Source organism: Ictalurus punctatus, chromosome 10, assembly GCF_001660625.3.
Source record: "Ictalurus punctatus breed USDA103 chromosome 10, Coco_2.0, whole genome shotgun sequence".
NCBI lineage: Eukaryota > Metazoa > Chordata > Actinopteri > Siluriformes > Ictaluridae > Ictalurus > Ictalurus punctatus.
The window spans coordinates 23,813,913-23,835,928 of record NC_030425.2 but is presented as its reverse complement, the minus strand read 5'-3'; the positions used below and the strand labels follow the sequence as shown (position 1 = coordinate 23,835,928).

At 39.7% G+C, this 22,016-nt stretch overlaps 1 protein-coding gene across 2 annotated transcripts; it reads left to right on the top strand.

The window, feature by feature from the left end:
* The first annotated feature begins 241 nt into the window (after positions 1-241).
* znf710b (zinc finger protein 710b) lies at positions 242-20,066 on the top strand. 2 transcript variants are annotated; one of them, XM_053683045.1, is made up of 6 exons: positions 242-422; positions 11,774-11,882; positions 12,671-14,188; positions 17,495-17,686; positions 18,216-18,387; positions 18,481-20,066. In XM_053683045.1, exons 2-6 carry the CDS (start codon positions 11,838-11,840, stop codon positions 18,657-18,659), a joined length of 2,106 nt encoding a protein of 701 aa, XP_053539020.1. In that variant the 5' UTR covers positions 242-422; positions 11,774-11,837; the 3' UTR covers positions 18,660-20,066. The 2 variants fall into 2 exon arrangements, with proteins under 2 accessions (XP_053539020.1, XP_017333572.3); XM_017478083.3 differs by lacking the exon at positions 11,774-11,882 and having other exon boundaries at positions 243-422.
* Positions 20,067-22,016: the final 1,950 nt, after the last annotated feature.

Below are 22,016 nucleotides of genomic sequence, written 5' to 3'. Positions count from 1 at the left end.
TTAGCCCCCTTTTCTGTTATAATAACCTCCACTCTTCCATTCGTCACTGCATATTTTGTATGATAAGGTAGTCATACAAAATATGCAGTGCTGGGGTTTAAGAACCCGTGGAATACAGCACACTTTATGTACAGAAGAGATATGTGTAGTAAAATGTTTAGAACAGAGGACGGCGACAGTGAGCAACAGCAGCGTCTAACCATCCAATGCAAGAAGAAGACATCCATTATTCGCGGTTCGCTCTTATTTCTGCCCTCTAGTGGTTGCGAATTGTTTTGACAGGGGGTATGATATTTGTTCACGTCACTTTCTCTTACTTTCTACCGAACTAAAAGCCAGATTTCGCTCAGATTCAGTCTGTAGTGGTAGTAAAAAAAATCTCCAAAGTGTCTTCTACGTACAGAACCGAGTTTTGGAGTGTGGTAAGTCAACCGATGGATCGTTATTGTTATTTGAGCTAAAATGAAACTAATGCACTTGCCCTGAGCGACCCGAGCAGTCCCAGGGCAAGTCCAATTCTTTCTGTAAAATAATTTCAGTTCTGAAATACAGGAATCTTTCTTTGTGGGTTGTTAGAAAGCCCTAAAATGTCTGTTTAAAAAAAAATTACTTCCACAAGCTGGTAGACGGTGTTGGATGGAGTGGAAAAAGCAGGCCACACTCGCCCTGTCCTCTCAGTGCTACCTAACGGGAAGCTAGGCTAACCTAGCATAAATAAGTGCACAAAACAGGAAAATATATCAATGTAGGTTTCATTTAAAAACGTTTCCGCGTTAGAATCAGCGTTTTTGTTGGTCAGACTCGCTATTTTCAGCATGATTTCTGTAGGCAGAGTTCTAACAATGTTAAAGTAAACGAATTGGGCTAATAGCTGTAGATTTTGTTTGGGGTTTGCTGTGATTTGTTGTAAAAATCGGTTCATGTAACGAAAAAGTGGACAGAAATTTCTGTCACGATCAGCCTTTTGAGTTTCCACGAAACTCTCAGTGACCAGTTACAGAAATGTGATCGATCAGAGAAGTCAGGTGAGTGAAAGCAATAGCAGTAGGACTCAGTTAGCTATGTCAAAGTGTTTTGATCCTGCCTCTTAGTGATCACTAATAAAATAATTATACACTAATAAATTAGTCAGTCTTAGAAGAAAGAGGGGGAAAAAATACAGCAGTTGTTTTGGAGATATTCTCGTTTTTAAATCTCTTCTGGGAAAACAGTTAATATTTTTTGATGACTAATTTCGTACCAGTCTTGTGTTTATCCAATTAAATGCTCTCTAGAAGGTATATGTCCCGCCTCCGCAGGCAGGTCTTGTTCCCCAGGAGCAGCTCTTTAGCAGTAAACGGGTTCACGTTGTACGATTTTGGCCACGGTTTGGCCGTGTGAGACAAATTTTGAGAATGCCGAATGATTCCTATAATCCGAGGCCAAAATCTGTAGTCCTTGATCGCTAGTTTGATGTGTTCTCCGACAGCCGATTAACGGCTGATCAAATTTTCCATCAGATTATATTCTGGCAGTGTCAGAAGGTTTGAGGCACAGTCCTGTAGTGTGGCTTCTCCTACTCTGTACGAGTCCACTTGCGTTTGTGCGTTTTTCACGTCTTGACTGTCGTACAGTCTGACATTAATGATAACTGAGATCCTACAGTGTGTCACGTCTTACAGCGGGGAACATGTTCGTCCAGTCTGACAAGCAACAGTCCCAAAGGACTAATAAAAATGCACAGTGTGCATCCGGCCTTACTTTGGTGCATTTTTCAATCTATACAGGATTGAAAAATGTGATCATTGCGGCCAGAGCCGGATTTTGCTGAGGCTTTTATCTAAATGTGTGATGTAGCTTGCAGAGCTTTATTTTATTATTATTATCCTGGAGTGTCTTCCTGCATGTTTTTCTCTTTCCCAGCCATCCCTTGGTTGAGAAAAAAAATGGTTGACTCGAGATATGAACTAATCATTTCTGTTTCCGGGGAACAGACGTGACAAAAGAACGACTCTGATCGGGAGGCGAGGTGAACTAACAGACTGCATAGCCTGAAGACCAGCTACGCTATTAATTAATCATTTCTGTTTCTCATAATTCAGCCTTCACTGCATTAGCCTATAGTTTACTTTTTATTCCAAATGTGATCACCATTTGTGTAAGTACTAGAGGTGTTGGGGGAATTTAACATGTAACATTTTAATTATATTCTGCTGAAATGAATGAAATGACTCGAAAAAAGATTCGTTCATTTTGCTGAACGAGATTCGTTCAAAGATCCGAGTCGGTAAAATGATCCAAACTTCCCATCACTACTGTACACCAGGTTACTCTGTTAGTGAGAGTAAATAATATCATTTTATCAAGTAGCATAATTGAATATTTTAAATGAGGATGGATATCTTAAATATTTTGTTTATTGACATTTTGTTCATTATGTTTTAACTCTTAAGCAGAAATGTCGGATTTCAGTACGAACACCTGGCACTAGGAACAAAGTTTGATCTAATAGCATGTACCAGCCTAGGCAAATGTGTATACTAATAATAATTCTTTATCTATTGAATGATCACTCGGACATCACTCGACGACTCCTGGTGATGAACCTGTGGCTCTCCGTCACAGCCACCATCACTAGCTATGTTTCCAACCAAGTTGCGAATTTAACTTGTGCAAAAAATTGGAATATCGCTTAAAACATTTGCGAATAAAGCACCGTTTCCATCCCATGTTCAAGTGAAGGAAATTGTCGCTATCTGGGGAAACCGGCACATCTCGCGCTCTGCAGTTTTTACTCATCTGGGCCGATTATCTAATTACGTGATTTGTTGAGGCAAAGTCACACGACTCTTGATGCGTGTTGAGGAATTTATTCGTTAAATGTGTTTCCATCGTAGTTTATGTGCATGTCTTCTAATCAAATTTTAAAAATTATCCACCTCAATTGAGCACAAGATTTTATTCGCGTCTGGTGTTTCTATCCAGTGTTGTTTTTTATAAGATATCCCAAAATCCGCAAAACATACGCGGATGGAAACACAGTTATTGACTGTTAATTTTACACAAGTATGTACAGTCCAACTCCAGAACCGTATGGCATCTTTTTGTCTAGGATATTGTCCTCGATAAATTCAGCAGGCGTGCTTAAACAAGGCCCAAAAGATTTCTTGTTTCAGCAGTGTGTATGAAAGAAAAGGGAAATATACCAGGAAATTAACCAGCATACATATTCGTTTCATTTTTAATAAAGTCATTATAAAAATGAACAAATGATAACTGTAATTATTAGATCTCCCTTCTTTTATTCATTTATTTATTAATTTTTTTAAAGCAGTATCCAGCTATTCGTTATGAGGTTCTATTAGGTTCACTTTCAGCTTGGTCAAGTGTGCTGTTTGTGACAGGAATGAATAGGGTTGGGTATCGTTTGAGTTTTTTATGATACCGGTGCCAAATCGATACTTCTAAAATGGTACCCGTGCCTGAACCGATACTTAAAAAAAAAAAAAAAAAAAAAAAAAGAGTCATAAAACAACAGCGGATAATGTTTCATCAGGTTTGACGTGTTTCCCCCTTTACACACATTTGTTGCACGTCGCGGTGTCTGAATCCTTTCTTGTGAAATTCAGCCACACTTTGGAACGTTTCGCTTTAGGCATTTTAATTTAAGCTTGTTTAATGTAGCTAGCTAACGTTATTCTACCTGCTGCAGTCGGAGCAAGTGTACCTGCTGCATTCACGCGCTCCTCGGATGGTCTCGTTTCCCGAGTTGTTCTTTTAATTCGGAATGTGAAAACAACATGGATGCTAACGTTACTAGAAAGAAAGCAGAGCTTTATGATACAACGTGATTTTGTCCCAGAGTTGTTACTGCACCAGTAAATTACCTGAAAGCACTAAATATTGCTTTACCTGATTTATCAGGGTTAATGCTAATAAATAACTGTTTTAATTAATCTACGTCAATCTACATGGACAGTAACTAACCGTTATAACCTAATACCATATTACAAATTATGTTAGCAAAAAAATTATATGCGGTACGTGATTTTGCCCCATTAATCAAAGGTTTCTTACCATTAACCAGTCACTGTTGTCTGCCATGTTCTTCGATTTTCCATGTTGTTCCGACTTGCGTTCACGTGAATTTTCTCATTCGGGAAATGATTTTTCCGATTATTCTGACACCACACGAATGCAGTATAATTTAACTAGCGACCACGTACGGTGATGATGCTTCTTACATCCATTTCGGCGCACCAGAGGGCAAATATTTCAATCGACAGCTCAGGCATTTAAATAGCACCGAAATCTATGTTCTGATTTGGTCCGGTACACATCGGTCGTATAGGGTTTCGGTACCTAACCCTAGGAATGAAGGGTTTCATTTATAGAGACATAAGTTCATCAGAATTGTATTGGTAAAGTGGTTTATTGGATGAGAAGTATTTGTGAAAAAGAAGTGTCGCTTCGGAGATCCGTCTTCCTGTAGAGACGTTTTCTGATTGGTTAATACAGTTGGCTCATGCTGGAATTTTTAGTTACTGAGGCCAGGAAACAGTCCAGAACTTTCACAGTTTTTATTCTTTTGTGCTTGCTATCAGGCCAAGACAGTGTTTTGGTTTATTCCTAGGTATTCTTAAACAAATTGCTAACAGTAGCTTTGAACCCTGTCAACTTATTTCCATAGTTAAAGCTTCTTTCTATTATAGCTTCTGGGTATTTTTATATATAAATCAGTAATAATCTAATCATATACTTTAAATGAATGAGGCAACAGTTTCTCAGGCCTTTCACAGTCTGTGATTGGTCCAGATATCACGTATGTTTAGTGCCACTGCACAGAACGCCAGTTCCCAGATCCTACGTATCTGTCCAGAGTTGTGGAACATGTTGGTACGACCAGTTGATGTTAAAGCCCTGCAATGGAAGCGGGACATTTGTTGGAGTTGTTGTTGTTGTTGTTGACCCACTCCAATATTATCCAAACTGACTCCAAACATGGTACATGCTGCTCAGTCGGTCCTTCAGCTGTATATCACTTATACAGCGTGCTCTTCTATGATGACTCAAAATTAGGAAGTACAGGAAACCAGGATACAAATGCATGAAGGTTTTAATAAGAAACAAATAGAAACAAAAGAAAGTGATACTCTAAATGACGCACACAAAATAACTAGATGGTGAGAAGCAAGAACGAGTGATGACTTGGAACATGATTACGTAGAAACAAGAGGGAGATGATTGAGAACTCATGAAAACCATTGAACTAGTAGAGGAGGAGAAAACAAAGTCAAAACGTTAACAAAGGCACATGGAAAAGTACGAACAAAACACGATGTGCACTGAGAAGGGAAAAACTTGACAAATATTTAGTTTTATAATCCACCGTAGGCAAACCTTCTTGTGACAGAAGTACTCTAATACAAAAATAACTTTCTTGATGATCCTTGATGATGATTGGCTTTGTGTGTGTGTATATACACACACACACACACACACATATATATATGTATATGTGTATATATATATATATATGTATTTATATATATGTATATATATGTATATATGTGTGTGTGTGTGTGTGTGTGTGTGTGTGTATATATGTATATATATATATATATATATATATATATATATATATATATATATATATATATATGTGTGTGTGTGTATATATGTATATGTGTATATATGTATATATGTGTGTATATGTGTGTGTGTGTGTATATATAAATAAAGAGTTGGGTATTGTGTATTGTGACCAGTTTGGCGGTTTGATTCATATTTATATGGTTTTGATTAAATTTCGATTAAATATAAAGTTTAAATATAAATATTCCATTTAAAATGTTAGTTTTGCGGACATGGAATCCAAGTTTTAATGTAAATGCTGGTAACTGAAACCCTCTTACTTGGCTATATTACTGAAAAACACATCTACATTAACAAAAGGGCCCAAACAATTATGTTTAATTACTTTTTACTTTTACTTTGAGTAACAAGAAATCATAAATATGTGCATACTATGCACACAAGGTTAGCACAAACTGCACATTACTGTAAAAAAAAAACAACAAAAAAAAAACACTGTAAATGTGCAACAGTGAAATTCATTAACAACTAAAACATGTTTAAGAGATGAAACCGTTTTCAAAATTCAAAACATGACAGATGGCGATGTGTTCAGGACGAGAGGCAAACTACAGACAATATTCACATCTTCTCAAGTAAAGCACGCACATTAAGAATCGGGGATTTCCCGAATCGATATCGTTTCCTTAAATTGAAGATCGATTAAAATCGGAGAACCGATATTTTTTACCCAGCCCTAATATATACAGTTATAAATAAAGTATATGTATGAGAATGAATGGATGAAACCAATTAATTGATGCACAGCATATACACTATAATCACAACCATATGAGCTATTTGAACTGCCTATTCCAGATTTAGTTCCCTTTTGCTGTTATAATAACCAATAGAAACCACTTTTCTGGGAAGGCTTTCCACTAGATTTTCAAACATGGCTGTGGAGATTTGTCCATTCAGCCAGAAGAGCATTAGTGAGGTCAGGCACTGATGTTGGCCCAGGGTGTAGTTAGCATTCCAATTCATGCTAAAGGTACTCAGTGGGGTGCAGGACAGGGCTTTGTGCAGGGCACTTGAGTGCTTCCAAACCAGCCTTATCTTTATGGACCTTTTGTGACCTTATGGGGCATTGTCATGCTGGAACAGGTTTGGGGCCTATAGTTCCAATAAAGAGAAATCTTAATGGTACGGAGAACAAAGACAATGTAGACAATGGTTTTGTTCTAACTTGGCAAATAGCCAAGTGGAAACAACTTTGTGGTGAAGGCCCACATATGGGTGTGAAGATCAGGCCATATAACTTGTGATGGTAGTTCAAATTGTCTGCTGCAAAGCATGCCAAGTGCAGTGCTATAGCACTGGCTCAGCTCACAGCCTCATCAAAAACACTTAGTGCAGTGTGACCAAGAAAGTAGTAAACTGTCAGCTTAAATCTCCTGTCAGCTCATTTTCATAATTAGCTTTTTGATGTTCTACAGTGCCCTCCACTAATATTGGCACCCTTGGTAAATATGAGCAAAGAAGACTGAAAAATTGTCTATTTTTTAACCTTTTGATCTTTTCTTTAAAAAATTCACAAAAATACTCTGCTCTCATGGATATCAAACAATTGCAAACACAACACAGGTTTATCAAAAAAAATCTTTGTTAAATAAATGGGTGCAACAATTATTGGCACCCTTTTAGTCAATACTTTGTGCTGCCTCCCTTTGCCACGATAACAGCTCTGAGTCTTCTCCTCTAATGCATGATGAGGTTGGAGGATACATGGCAAGGGATCTGAGACCATTCCTCCATACAGAATCTCTCCAGATCCTTCAGATTTCAAGGTCCACGCTGGTGGACTCTCCTCTTCAGTTCACCCCACAGGTTTTCTATGGTTTTCAAGTCAGGGGACTGGGATGGGCATGGCAGAACCTTGATTTTGTGGTCAGTAAACCATTTTTGTGTTTATTTTTATGTATGTTTTGGATCATTGTCCTGCTGGAGGATCCAACCACAGCCCTTTTTAATCTTTATGGCAGAGGCATTCAGGCTTTCATTTAATTTTTGTTGATATTTGATAGAGTCCATGATGCCATGTATCATAACAAAATGTCCAGGTCCTCTGGCAGAAAAACAGCCCCAAAACTTTAAAGAGCCACCACCATATTTAACCGTGGGCATGAGGTACTTTTCCATATAGCGACCTCTCTGTGTGCGCCAGAACCACCTCTGGTGTTTATTGCCAAAAAGCTCCATTTTGGTTTCATCTGACCATAGAACCCGATCCTATTTGAAGTTCCTGTAGTGTCTGACAAACTGAAGACGCATGAGTTTGTTTGTGGATGAGAGTAGAGGTTTTTTTCTTGAAACACTTCCAAACAACTTGTGGTGATGTAGGTGACTTTGGATTGCAGTTTTGGAAATGCTTTCCATGTAATTTCTAGAATTAAATGGACAGCACCATCCTTCTTGGATGCAAAGATGTTGTAGAACCTTTTGTTTTGAACCATGGGGTACCTTTTTGATCATGCCTCTGTCGAAGAGAACTTCTTGGGTCAGAGAGACAATGTTATTGGTGTCTGATACAGATGTTCCCAAAAGTTTGCATACCCCTTGCAGAATCTACTAAATCTTAATACTGTTAACAATATGAGGGATCATAAAAATCCCATGTTTTTTTTTTTTATTTAGTACTGTCCTTAAGCTATTTCACATAACAGATGTTTACATATAGTCCACAAGACAAGATAATAGCTCAATTTCTAAAAATTACCCCGTTCAGAAGTTTATATACCCTTTGTTATTAGTACTTTGTTTCGTTACCTGGATGATTAGCGACTGTTTTTATGTTTTGTGATAGTTGTTCATTAGTCCCTGGTTTGTCCTGAGCAGTTAAACTGCCCACTGTTCTTCAGGAAAAATCCTCCAGGTCCTGCACATTCTTTGCTTTTCCAGTATCTTCTGCATTTGACCCCTTTCCAACGGTGGTTATATGATGTTCAGATCCATCTTTTCACACTGAGGGCAACTGAGGGACTCGTAAACAACTGTTACATAAGGTGCAAACATTCACTGATGCTCAAGAAGGTAACACGATACATGAAGAGCCAGGGGGGTGTAAACTTTTAAACAGGATGATCGGTGTAAATTATTTTTTCATTTAGTACTGCCCTTCAGATGCTAGATAAGATAGGTACATGTCTCCCAGAAGACAAAATGCTAACAATTTACACCAATCATCGTGTTCAAAAGTTTACACCCCCTTGCTCTTAATGAATCGTGTTGCCTTCTTGCGCATCAGTGAATGTTTGCACCTTGTGTAATAGTGGCAGTGTACGAGTCCCTCAGTTGCCCAGGTGAACTCTTGGAAACAGGTGGCTTCTCCCTAGCTTCGTCCCATTTTTTTGTGCAGGGACCTGCTCAACTGGGCAGAAATTTATCGTTCACATCCAGCGCAATAGATCCCTTGATGGATACCAGTGGTAAGTGTTTGAACAGTGGTGCTCAGATAAGCACAAGCAGCCTTTTCGGTGCTCCAATTGTGTTGATCTTATCTTTACTCCTGATGAATAAGGCAAAATCAGTTCCCGAACAATTTCCCCTATCCTCAGTGTCTAAATGCAAATACAGTTTGCCTTGTGAAAGGACCCTAAATGTGCATTTGCTTCTGGTAGCAGATAGTTTCACTCTGCATCATTATGTATGTGATGTTTGACGTGTGAATTTGCAAACATGGGTCTTGTGAGCAAACAGAAAACAAGAAGGTAGTATGGTGGTGTCTGTGCTCTGGCACTTGTCAGGGAGGAAAAAGTTACTCCTACGTTTTCTGCAAAATCACACCCGCCTGAACCAACATACTGTTAATCCATGCAAATCAACAGTATCAAGGGATCAGTTTATGTGCTAGCAAAAAAAAAGTTGTTTCAGCAAGGCACCTTTACCTGCCACCATCACAGCCCTACCACTGAGCTACCGCTTCCCATTGCTGCCCATTTCCACTTCCCTCTGTAATGGAAAGGGCTGGAATAAGACTTCTGAAGTATAATTAGGAGATGTCTATCCCATAATGAGGCACCACACTTCACCTATCAGAGGACTGGGGCTGATTTTACCACAGTGGTGAATCTAAATTGCCCCTTGGTGTGAATGCGTGTGTGTACGATGTCTTCCAGTGGCAGGTTCTATTCCTGCCTTGCGCCCAGTGTTTCTGGGATAGGCTCTAGATCCACCACTACCCTGACTAGGATAAAGTGGTTAGGGAGAACGAATGAAGGGATGGTTGATTGGTTGGTTGTACCAACCAAAACTGAAGTACAACTGAAGTTTGGATGTATAACTCAAGGATACTGGTAATTATTCAGAATTGCCTTCCTCAAGCTGTTATGAGTTTGATCCAGAGAGAGTTTTTCTCTTTCTGGCTGTTAATATACATATTGTAAATGGTCAGTTTTATAATCTGATTGCAAATGTTTAGTCAACTGTCTAAATCGGGTAATGTTGGGATCATCAGTGTGCATGTAAAGGCACTGTGTGTGACTGTGTGACTCTACACACTGTCCTCTACTGTGTGTGAATAATAAGCCATGAGAGGGTTCAGTCATTTTCTAGTATGTTCAGTATGTGAACCTGACTTGGATCAGACACTTGAAACCATGTAGATGAACCCTGTGAAAAACTGGACTGTGGCGTTTAAAACTTAATCAAAGTACTTGCAATCAGAATCTGTCTCTCATGTCTCCATTTTCTCTTTCCTGTCTCACTCCCTGCCCTCCCTTTCTTTCTCTCACTCTCTCTCTATCTCCTTCACTCTGTCACTCCTCTCTCTCTCTCGCGCTCTCTCTCTTCCCCCTCCCTCATTCGTCCTCGCACTCCCTCTCTTTCCGTCTCCCTTTCTGTCTGTCTGTCTTTCTCTCTCACTCGCTCTCTCCCCTCCCTCGGTCATTCTGTTTATCTCCTCCCCTCTCTTTCTTGCTCTCTCTCTATTTGTTCTTTCCTTCTCCCTCCCTCCCTCTCTCTCTCTCTCTCTCTCTCTCTCTCTCTTTCCCTCTCTCCCTCTCTCTCTCTCGCTCTCTCCCTCCCTCTCCCTCACTGAAAAAGACTTCTCCTCCCTCATCCCTCCATTTTCTTGTCTTCCTGAATACCTCTCTCTCAGCCATTTTCTCCTGAGGTGTAACCACTACAATTCTAAAATGCCCCCAAAATGAAAATGGGTTCATATACATACTGTACTGCAACATTATATCGTATATTAACCATGATCAAATAAACAAACTGTGCATTGGGACATTTCTAGTATCCATACAGTTTATTGTTCCAGTTAAAGATTAGAATATTAAACAGTTTTTTTTTCCCCCTACAGACCAAAAAGAACAAAGTTAACTCAATGAAAAGCATGTACATGTTTAGTTAATAATGTTTGAACTTGAGCAAGTTTTGCTTTTTATATGTATTATATTTGGCTGTGTGTGAAACACTGATGTATACTGAATGACCATTACTGGACTTGGGTTTACACTGAAGATTTGCGTATTCCAATTATGACCCTCTGACTTTGTGGCCAGTGCAGATTTCTTACTGCCTTTATCTGTCTGTCTCTCCTCTTCTCCTTTCCCATTTCATTCATTATTCTTTTCCACATTATGTGTATGTTTTTGTCTTTTATTTTACTATGTTTGCTTAGTCACTCTCTCTCTTTCCCCTTCATCTCTCTCTCTCTGTCTCTCTCTTTTTCTCTCTCTCTCTCTCTCTCTCTCTCTCTCTCTCTCTCTCTCTCTCTCTCTCTCTCTCTCTTTTATTCTTTGTTTCAACTCCTCTCAATCTAGTACTGATTTGGGGTGTTTATATCTAATATGTTTTTCTTTGGGGCATAAAAGCAAATACCGTGCGCGTGTGTGTGTGTGTGTGTGTGTGTGTGTGTGTGTGTGTGTGTGTGTGTGTGCTTGCACCAGTATGAAAGAGAGAGAAAAAGAAAGAGAGACAGACAGAGAGAGAGAGAGATGGGGGAGGGGAAAGAGGAAAATTAGAGCGAGCACATACGAGAGAGAGTGAGAGAGAAAGAAAGAGAGAGAGAGAGAGAGAGAGAGAGAGAGAGAGAGAGAGAGAGAGAGAGAGAGAGTCAGTCTGACAGAAAGGGAGGGGAGAGAGAGAGAGGAAAACGAACAAGCTCACATACAGAGAGAACAGAGACTGTGTATCTGTGTGTGTTTGTGTGTAGCTATAGACTGTAGAGAGTGTGGAGCAGAAGGGGCAAGCAGGTAAACGTGAACTTTTGACTAAAGATGAGATCGCTCAAACATCTAAAACCTCAAACCAAGAGAAATTTGGTAAGTTTATATTAGAGGGTGTGTGTGTGTGTGTGTGTGTGTGTGTGTGTGTGTGTGTCTGTGTGTTTCACTTATTCCTTACTGTGTACAATACAGATTTTAATGATTGAAAAGCTGTGTTGTTTTAACCAAATGCCTTTTTCACATTTAAGATATTATGCTGTTATTTCTTTCTGTACATCTAAATTTAATTTATTTTTATATGCTTTTCATTTTATTCCCCCCTCTCTTTCTCTCTCTCTCTCTCTCTGTGCCTCTTTTCTCTTGCTCTCTTTCACTCACCCACTCTCTTGTTCACTCACACATTCAACCCCTCCTCTTTTTTTCCTCTCCCTCCATCACTCGCCTAATCTGTCTTTTCTGTCAGTCGAGCTTCCTTTCATGCACTCTTTCCCTCACTGTGCATATTCATGATTTTTTTTTTGTTAGTATCTCTCTCTCTCTCTCTCTCTCTCTCTCTCTCTCCTCTCTCTTTTTTACTTATTTGTTAGGAGTATGGTTGTTCACAAATGAAAAAACAAGAGCTCAGAGATCTGAATTCACAGTTATCAGTGTATCATTTTTATGTGAAATTAAATTAGGTGATTGAATTATATTGTAATTGCCTGACAATATCTTCAGTTCTATCACAAATAAAGCATTTTAATTCCTCAGGAGATGAATTCAGTGTCTTTGTGGTTTAAATGGTGAACAATGGAATCCAAGATATCTTTTTAGTTGGATTTTACTTGACGTCTAGGTTGCTCATTTATGCCCTCTGAGGTATTTATGATGTGTGTATGTTGCAGGAGGAGAAGACCCAGCAGCTGGTTCGATGTTACGCTGAAGCCATGCACCAGCAGATGGATGTGGGGACACAGACAGACCCAGTGGTGGTCTTGTCTCTGGCCCAAGCTGCTGTGTTGGGACTTATATCCCAGAATGAGGTCTTTGGTGCCACCATTGCACCTAATGGCTTTTATACCGGAGAGCCCAAAGAATCGCCTGCTCCGTCCATCGAGCGGATGGAGTATGAGTATGCTGACCAGCTCATTGGTGCTAATGGTGATTACCTGGGTGTGAACCTCGGCGAGGACGGTCAGGTTCACCCAAGCTGTGCGGAAAGGAGGTGGCAGGGGACACCTGAAAACACAAAGCCTCTTATAGGGCACCATAACTCGGGTTCACATGTCAAAGGTGAGTGTGTGACCCCGGGACTACCTTCTTGCAACCACATGATGAGCATGATGCCTAGAGAGAGCATGCAGATGGTAGACAACTCTGGTTACCGCCTAGCCTCCAAACCTCACCCCAGCAACTGCTGCTCTACCTGTGTGCGGGAACCCAAGAGCACACATCCGCCACCTAACCACCATGTTCATCCCCACTCCAACAATCACACACCTAATGAGGTTCATACCCATGGCAGAAACCATACACTGGAGAAAAGAGGAAATGAGGAAGAGGAAGGGAATGATGCAAGGATGGGGAAGGCTGGCAGTGGAGGGGAGGAGATCAGCAGCTACTTCCGGGCTAATGAGGTTGGCTATGAGGGTGGGGATATGGATGGGGTAGGGGAGTTTGATGAGAACAACCAAGGCATGTTCTGGGGGGAGCCTGTGGAAGGGGAGGCACCGCGGGGCCGCCGCATTGACCGATTGGACATCAACATACAGATCAATGAGTCGTATTGTGTAGACGTCGGCGAAGGCTTGAAGCGTTGGAAGTGCCGCATGTGCGAAAAGTCATACACTTCCAAATATAACCTTGTAACGCACATCTTGGGTCACAATGGCATTAAACCCCATGCTTGCCCACATTGCGGTAAGCTCTTCAAGCAGCCAAGCCACCTGCAGACACACCTCCTGACCCACCAAGGCACACGGCCGCACAAGTGCACTGTCTGCAAAAAGGGCTTTACTCAGACCAGCCACCTAAAACGCCACATGTTGCAACACTCAGATGTCAAGCCCTTCAGCTGCCGTTTCTGCCGCCGAGGCTTTGCCTACCCCAGTGAGCTGCGAGCCCATGAGGTGAAGCATGAGCGTGGCCGTTGCCACATTTGCCCGCAGTGCTCCATGGAGTTCCCCACCTATGCCCACCTCAAGCGCCATCAGGTCAGCCACCAAGGGCCGGCCACCTTCCAGTGTAGCCACTGCAGTAAGACATTTGCCTACCGTAGTCAGTTGCAGAACCATATGCTGAAGCATCAGGCCCAACGCTCTTTTTCCTGCAGCCAGTGCGGCCTGCAGTTCCTGCAGCTCCACCAGCTACGTCAGCACTCTCTCATACATAAAGTGCTCAAGCCTCAGCCACGTGCCGCTAAGGTAAAAATGACTTTGTTTTAGTATGTTTGTGTGTGTATGGAGCTTTTACTGTGTTACACATTGCAAGTACAGCTGCAAAAGTAGGTATACATAATGCTTTTCATGTTTTACAAGACTAAACCCAAGACAGTTGGATAAAAATCCTAGCACTAGGATAAACAATAGTGCCAGAAAAACAAATTTTTCAAATTTAAAATTTTGTTTAATTGAGAGATTTTTGTGTAAAAAATCTTTACACGCTATTCAATAAAAAAAAGCCCAGTTTATTAGGTACCTTATTAAAATATTTTTGTGTGTGTTTAATAAACTACAAACCCACCATAACCTTCATTTTAATTTGAAATACATAAGTAGTGCTCTCTTATTGGCAAATTCAGCTAGGGTGCATAGAATATTGGAGAGTGGGATTGTGGGATTTATCTGCCATCTGGCAAGAACTATCTATTTACATCGAATGTTTACAATGAGCTGGTCATGCCACAGATGTCTTTTTGTTTGACTGAAACCACTGCATGTCATGGTTAGGGGGAGCTTACATATGACTTATGCAGAAGTGATACATCTTCTTTATGTTGTATTGTATTCTGTGTGGTTATTGTGATTGTCATGGTTTTACGTTTACAGCAGTTGGCAGACGCCCTTATTTGGAGCGACTTGCATTTATCTTATTTATACATCTGAGCAGTTGAGGTAGCTTGGCAGTGTTGGGATTTGATCTCATGACCTGCCTTCAGTGGTAGTCATGCCCTGTGGTTATTAGTGATGATTTCTTTGAGAAATTGCTGGACTGCAATTAGAAATAAGGTAGGAAATTTATGCTTGGAGAGTTTTTTTTTTTTTTTTTTTTTTCTTTTTTTTTTTCTTTCTTTCTTTCTTTTTTTTAAAAATATTTATTTATTTATTTATCTCTTAAATTATTTATTTATTTATTTATTTATTTATTTATTTTAAGTTTTTTGATTGGGCAGCTGTCAAGTATACAGCTAGCAGGAGAATCAATATTAGAATCTCAATATTATCTGTTCTGCTCCCAACTCCAGGCTTATATGAACTGTTACTGGAGTTAATGGCATAACTCTTGCTTCATTAGGGAAGAGCACACAAGTAATTCCTAGCTGTCTTGGCCTCAGTTCCTGTAAATTTGATAAACTACGCAATTATGTTTTACAGATGCTTGCTTTTTAATTGACGTCTCTCAATGTTCTGTTTGTTTCTTTTTACATCTCACTCTATTACCTATACATTCTTCATGTTTTTGTCTCTCTTGCTCATTTATTGTTGAAGACCACCCTGCAGTTTCTTTTTGTTTTCGGGTTGTCCGTCCGTCAGTCCGAGATTATTGTTAATGTGATATCTCAAGAACGAGTGATTGAAAGTTTGTAGGATTTATATGGAATTATCGTTGTTACCTGCAGATTAACTGGTTTTGGAATTGATCCAAACAGGGTTAAGGTCATAACAAGGTCACATGTCTAATATTTTCTTTAATAGCTTCCTTCCTGGTTGCCCTGCAGAGATGTTACTTACGCCTTCATGTTCAGGCATTCCAGGCCCATTTTTGGCTAGCTATGATTTTTGCCATCGGTTGTCTGTGTATCCGTCTGTCCAAGCAAATATCCAAGATTCTCATCGTAACCAGCAGATGAACTGATCAGATTTTGGAATTGATTCAAACAGGATCAGCAAGGTCAAATGTCTGAAATGGTTTTTCTTCAATAGTTTTCTTCCTGACTGAAGTATATTTTAAGTGTAATTCTGGTATACAAATTAGTATAAAGACAGGCTTGACTTGGTGGTGGTGGAGACATCCCCATTGGCACTGTTGGTTGTTCTCTCTGCCTCCCTTTCTTTCCTCTAACATACCAGATGCAACTCATTGTTTTGTGTTCCCAAGGCCTTCATGGGATGAATTTGGTATGTTGGAAGAGAGTAAACTCAAATCTCTGTAGGGTCATGGTTCTCCAGAACCTGAGTTCGACACACCTGTTGTAGAGTTTCCAGAATATTAGGTACATTTATCTAGTAGTGTTGTGCCTGGTTAGATGTAATTTATTTGCCCAGGGTAAGATGCTGGGCTGTTTTGCACAAGAATGTTGTACCGTAACACTAAAGCAGTTGCCCTATTGCTGGGAGACCACAAGGTTGAATCCTGATGATGCCTGATGATGTCCATGACTGGGTGTCCAACAAAACAAAATTGGCCATGATTTCTGGGCGGGAGGATGCCATTACTCTTGTCTCTTGTCAGTCAGCGCGATATTCACAAATCACGGTGATCTGCGAGCTTCCGTATGCGGAAAAGGGCAGCGTTTTCCTCCAAGTGTGTTCAGCCGCCCTGTGACATAGCATGTGCAGCAGTTCAAACAGGTTCATGTGTTTCAGAGGAAGCACATGCTAGGCTTCACTACCTCCAATTGGTAGCTGTTGTACAATAGGGGATACGTCTCTAGAAGTTCTCTGGAACCATTCAGCAATGATATGTGCCTCATGTCATGGTGCATTATCATGCTGGAAGTGTCCTATAAAATGTGGACAAACTATAGCCATGGGGGGCTAAACTTGATCATTTCCATGGTCATATTCATATGCTCTTTATTGTATTGTTAACCCCTAAAAGAACAACAAAAATTGGATCCATGCTGCTTGAGCCAAATTAAAATTTTTCCAGCAGCAAGATTAGTACAAATCTTGATTTGTCCAACCAGGCACATTTGCTTGCCAGCAGTCTGCTGGGGGGATGTGTTCTCTAAGACCATGCCTGTTGTCCGCAAAGGGCCACTACGGTTGCAGTATTTCGTTTTAACCAAGTAGGTACCAAACCTGATTGAAGACCAAGATCAGCTGATTAAACAAGTGGAAGCAGTGGCTCCTGTTTGGTTGGAACAAAAAACTGCAGCTGATTATTAAAAAAAAAAAAAGAAGCTAATTTCTAAGTTGCTTTGGATAAAAGTGTCTGCCAAAAGTGTAAATGTAGAACTAGCTATCATTCCATAAACTCACGTTCTTCATGTTGCCCATTCCAACAGTCAGTATAACCCTCATACTTGAAACAATGGTCTACTTAATTTATACCACACAAAGCAGTTACGTCACGCTCGTTGGAATGTACAGATGGTGAGAAGGGGGTTATGTACCTAATAAACTTCCAACTCTGTGTATGTAAACAGTCATTTTTCAAAACCTCATCCAAGCCAAAAAGAAATTGTTATTTGAATAAGATGAATGATAAGTGCTCTCAGACTGACATCACTTGTAAATCAATCCTTGAGATGTCACCAGTCTTTGTTGCTTCCTCTTGATCCTCAGGGAACGAAGGGCTTCAAGTGTGATGTATGTGCTCGTGAGTTCACATTGTCTGCAAACCTGAGGAGGCACATGCTGATCCATGCTAGTGTCAGGCCCTTTCAGTGTCACGTCTGCTTCAAGTCCTTCGTCCAGAAGCAGACTCTGAAAACTCACATGATCGTCCACCTTCCTGTGAAACCCTTTAAGTGCAAGGTAAGGCTCCAGAATATCAGAGCACCAAAGACGTGAATAGCAAATTGTACTCATTTAAACAAACCATTCCAGATTTTGCTGATTGCTAAACACTGCAGTGGTATTGATTAGCATTGATACTACGAAGAATTTAGACCCATCTGGTTGACTGTACAGAACTCGTTGTTGGTGATTTAGTTATTTTGCTGCTATACTTGGTGACTTTTTAATCCACTTTAGTGATTTTATTATTTTTTTTAAAAAAGGCTTGGCCTGTGCACAGTAAGGTTGTCCAGCTACCATATGATACAACAACAAAGCAGTGAATATGCAAATTAGTCTCCGACATCATCTGTTGACTTTTTGAGCATACAATAGCTGCTTTCCCCTGAAAAACATTGGCACCACTGTCACAAGTTCTATCTGTCCAGCAGTAAATGTTCTGTCCATTGTATGCAAATCAGAAATAAATACAGAAAATCTCATGCAATTATACGTCACCATTTTTGCTATTTTATTTATTTGTTGTTGTTTTTTTTTTTTTAAACAGGTGTGTGGGAAATCATTTAACCGGATGTATAATCTTCTGGGTCACATGCATCTCCATGCTGGCAGCAAGCCATTTAAGTGTTCGTACTGCTCCAGCCGATTCAACCTGAAGGGTAACCTCAGTCGACACATGAAGGTTAAACATGGCATGGATGTATCCCCAGAGGGACAAGGTGAGGAAGTTCTAACAAAACCTCTCTTAAAGCTGAAATTCAGTGATCAAGAAATAAGGTTGCTTAATTTCTGACCTCTTATTTGTCTCTCAGATGCTCCTCCAGATCTGGAACCTCATGAGGATTATGAAGAGGATAACTTTAACTTCGCCGCCCCTGAAAATATGGATGCTAATGATGCGCCTAATCTCACCAAGCTCTCTGAGGTTGCTATACAGGAGCTGGACTATTATAACTTCGGAAAGGATGTGGGCAGCTACAACACAGCATGAGCTCTATGAATAAGACTAAAGCTGAAATACTGTTAAGTATCCATTGAACTAATTGGGCACTTATCAGCTATACGCTGGTTGTTATGTATTTCCATGAGAACCACGACTTCTCTATTATTACTGATGGACAGGTGGCCATTTTGGTTTCACTCATGTTGTAACTATTCTGATCCTGTTTCATAAAAACCACTGAATTTGCTAAGTCTTTTGAACAGTTGTAAGTTTACTCTGTGCTGCAGTATGACATTTGTGCAGTACGTTATTAATTAAAGGTCCACTCAGCAAGGTTCATGACCAAAAAATAACAATATACATATATAAAAGTGATTATTTACTGTCTTTATGTTGCTTACATAATGTACACTCGCATGAGATGAAGGGTTAAATTTCTTTGTTGACTATAAGATGGTGCAGTGGGTAGCATTGCTACCTCACAGATCCAGGGTCCCTGATTGTTTCCTGACCTCTGGTTACTGTATGTTCTCCCTCCCAAACACATGACTGTAGGTGGATTGGCTGTGCTAAATGGCCCTTGGTGTGAAAGCGTGTGAATGTGTGTGTGCAAGTTGTCTATGATTGATTGGCATTACCATCAAGGGTGTATCCCTACCTCATGCCCAGTGGTGAATGAGGCAGCTTATTCTACATAGCACAAGTTTCCTTGCTGTGTTTGAAATCATGTGCCCACAAAACCTAAGTATGGGTGAAGATGTCATCAAAGAAGTTTTGTGCCCTCATTGAGTGCAGTTGTGTCTTTAGATGTCCCAAACCCTGTGATCATTGACCAGATCTGTACTTTCGGGACATCAAACTGCTGCCTATGAGGGAGTTAATTCAAACAGTACAAAGCATTATTCAGCTCATGCAAGTTGTACATAATGTATGGGGAGGGGGGGTGACAAAAAGATCATAAATAAACACTGCTATATACAGACCGGTGACGAGTTTAAGGAAAAGAACACTATAAAGTGTGTTAGTAAGGTTTTAGGCCACCAAGAGCCACCAGACCAGTTGGTGTCAGGGTGCCTTGGCATAAAAGTCTCTGAAACTGTACTAGAGATAAGTACCATTCTTCCAATAGATATGCTCTCGGTTAGTAGTGGAGAGCGCTGTCCACCAGTACGCTTCAAAATCTCCCATTGTCTGGTGACTACAATAGCTGTAGCATGACTTTACATTATTTTCATCCTCATCAAATCATTTAATGAGCCCTCGTGCCATGGGGATGGGGTCATCCTGGAGGAGACCATGCCCATCAGGATATAACGGTTTCATCATAAAGATAAACATGATCAGTCAGAATAACTTTGTATTGATTTGCAGTGACTGTTCTCTCTAAGGGGACAATGGACTCAAAGCATGTCAGCAAAAATAAATGCCCCCAACAGCCACTGTTTTAATTTGTGACCCATCTGTGTATTGTCTCTTTTTGATCTCTGACTGGACTCTTAAAAACAGCCTAACTAATATGACTTAAATTTCTTTGCCTCTACTTACTGTTGTTTACATACAGTTGCAATCAAAATTATTATTCAACCCCCCTGGCAAATCAGGTTTATTGTGAAAATTTACAGACTTCCAGCTGTTTGCAATGAACAAATCAAACAAAAGCAATTGAAATAGTCCAACACAACGAATGCTTCAAGTGGTTTCGCCAAATGCAACTGAAAATGCAACTTATAATGATTTCTCCAGTTTCAAAATTATTCAACCCCTTCATGGCAAACATCTTTAGTACTTAGTAGAGCACCCTTTTACTGTTATGACCTGCTGCAAATGAGATGCATAGCTTCTGGCAGTGTTCCTGAGGAATCTTATCCCATTCCTCATGAGCAATGGCCTCCAGTTCAGTAATATTCTTGGGTTTGTGTGCTGTAACCGCCTTCTTCAAATCACACCAGAGATTTTCTATGGGAAACCACTTGAAGCATTCGTTGTGTTGAACTATTTCAGTTGCTTTTATTTGAGTCTGTAAATTTTGACAGTAAACTTGATTTGCAATGGGGGTTAAATAATTTTGATTGCAGCTGTGTGAGGGAACGTAAAAGAGTGCCCGTTATATATTTGTGCTCAGTGGAGCAGTGTACTAATGAGTGTACATACTTGAGTGTGTGTGTTTGGGCCCCATTACCAAAGTCACTGCATGACCATCGACCCATGTAGTACCAGTACAATTTCCAGAAATCAATACCTTCACCAACAACCAGTTATTTGTAGAGAATAATTGTTCCCATATATTAGTTTGATATTTATTTTGCACCTTTTGATTAAAAATGCATTTAATATCTTTTGAGGAGAAACCTGGTTTATCACTGACAGTTAAAGCTCTTGTCTAATCTTCATCTCATAGGAGATAGATAGGGCAACATTGCCAGTTGTGTTAGTTTCTTTAAATAAAGCATTTTCAAAGTGAAATAATTGCTATAGTCTTTCCTTTACCAGGCAATTTTCTTCAGGTCTTTGATTTGATGCTGAAACACTTATTTATTTATTTATTTATTTATTTATTTATTTTTAAAATTACATCATAACTGCTTATTTTCAACATAAAGAAACAAACAAAAAATCTTCAGTGTAAACTCAACACAGACCGTGGGACACCTTAGTTCTGTAGCTCAGCTTCCAGCTCCAAAAAGTGTTAGGTAGGGTTCTCTCTCTTTCACTGCAACACACGGGACATATAAATCAGCCATCATTATCAGCAGCAGTGAAAAATACTTCAGCAGTTGAACTTTTGTAAATGAATTTGAATGGAAAATAAATACTTGCTCTCAAGCAAATTTTAAAGAGAGATAAACATGTAGCAAACCTATGAAGAAGGATGTTACCTTAAAAATTTGTAATTTAGTTACTTAAATTGCCTACAATGTTCGGTTTTGTGAATGCACTTGTTAAATTAGCTAGCTAGTTTGGATTTCATATTTGGTACTAATGTGCCTTAGCTTTTATTCCAAAAAGCTTTTTTTTTTTTTTTTTTTTAAATAGGATTATTAAACATTAGCTAACCAGCAAGCCAAATTCTAGGTTTGTTTGAGTTGGCATATTTTCCGTATGACTGCTTGCTTAGAAAACTGGTTAGTCTTGCAGGGTTGGGTATGATGTCAGCTCTTTCACATTAGAAATATTTACTTACTCTTGCTTTGAGTATGTTTAAATGTATGTATTTTTTTTTACTTTGCTCAAGTAGATTTTTTTTTTTTTTTGCCTCCATACTACTGTTACATACTCATAAGTAGTATATACTTCATACTACTTTTAATGGAGTAAGTCTTGACAGAGTGTACTTCACTTACGGTGTCATCTTTTTCCACCCTGACTCACAGCATCGTCCATGCAGCCACTGCTGCACTATTTTAC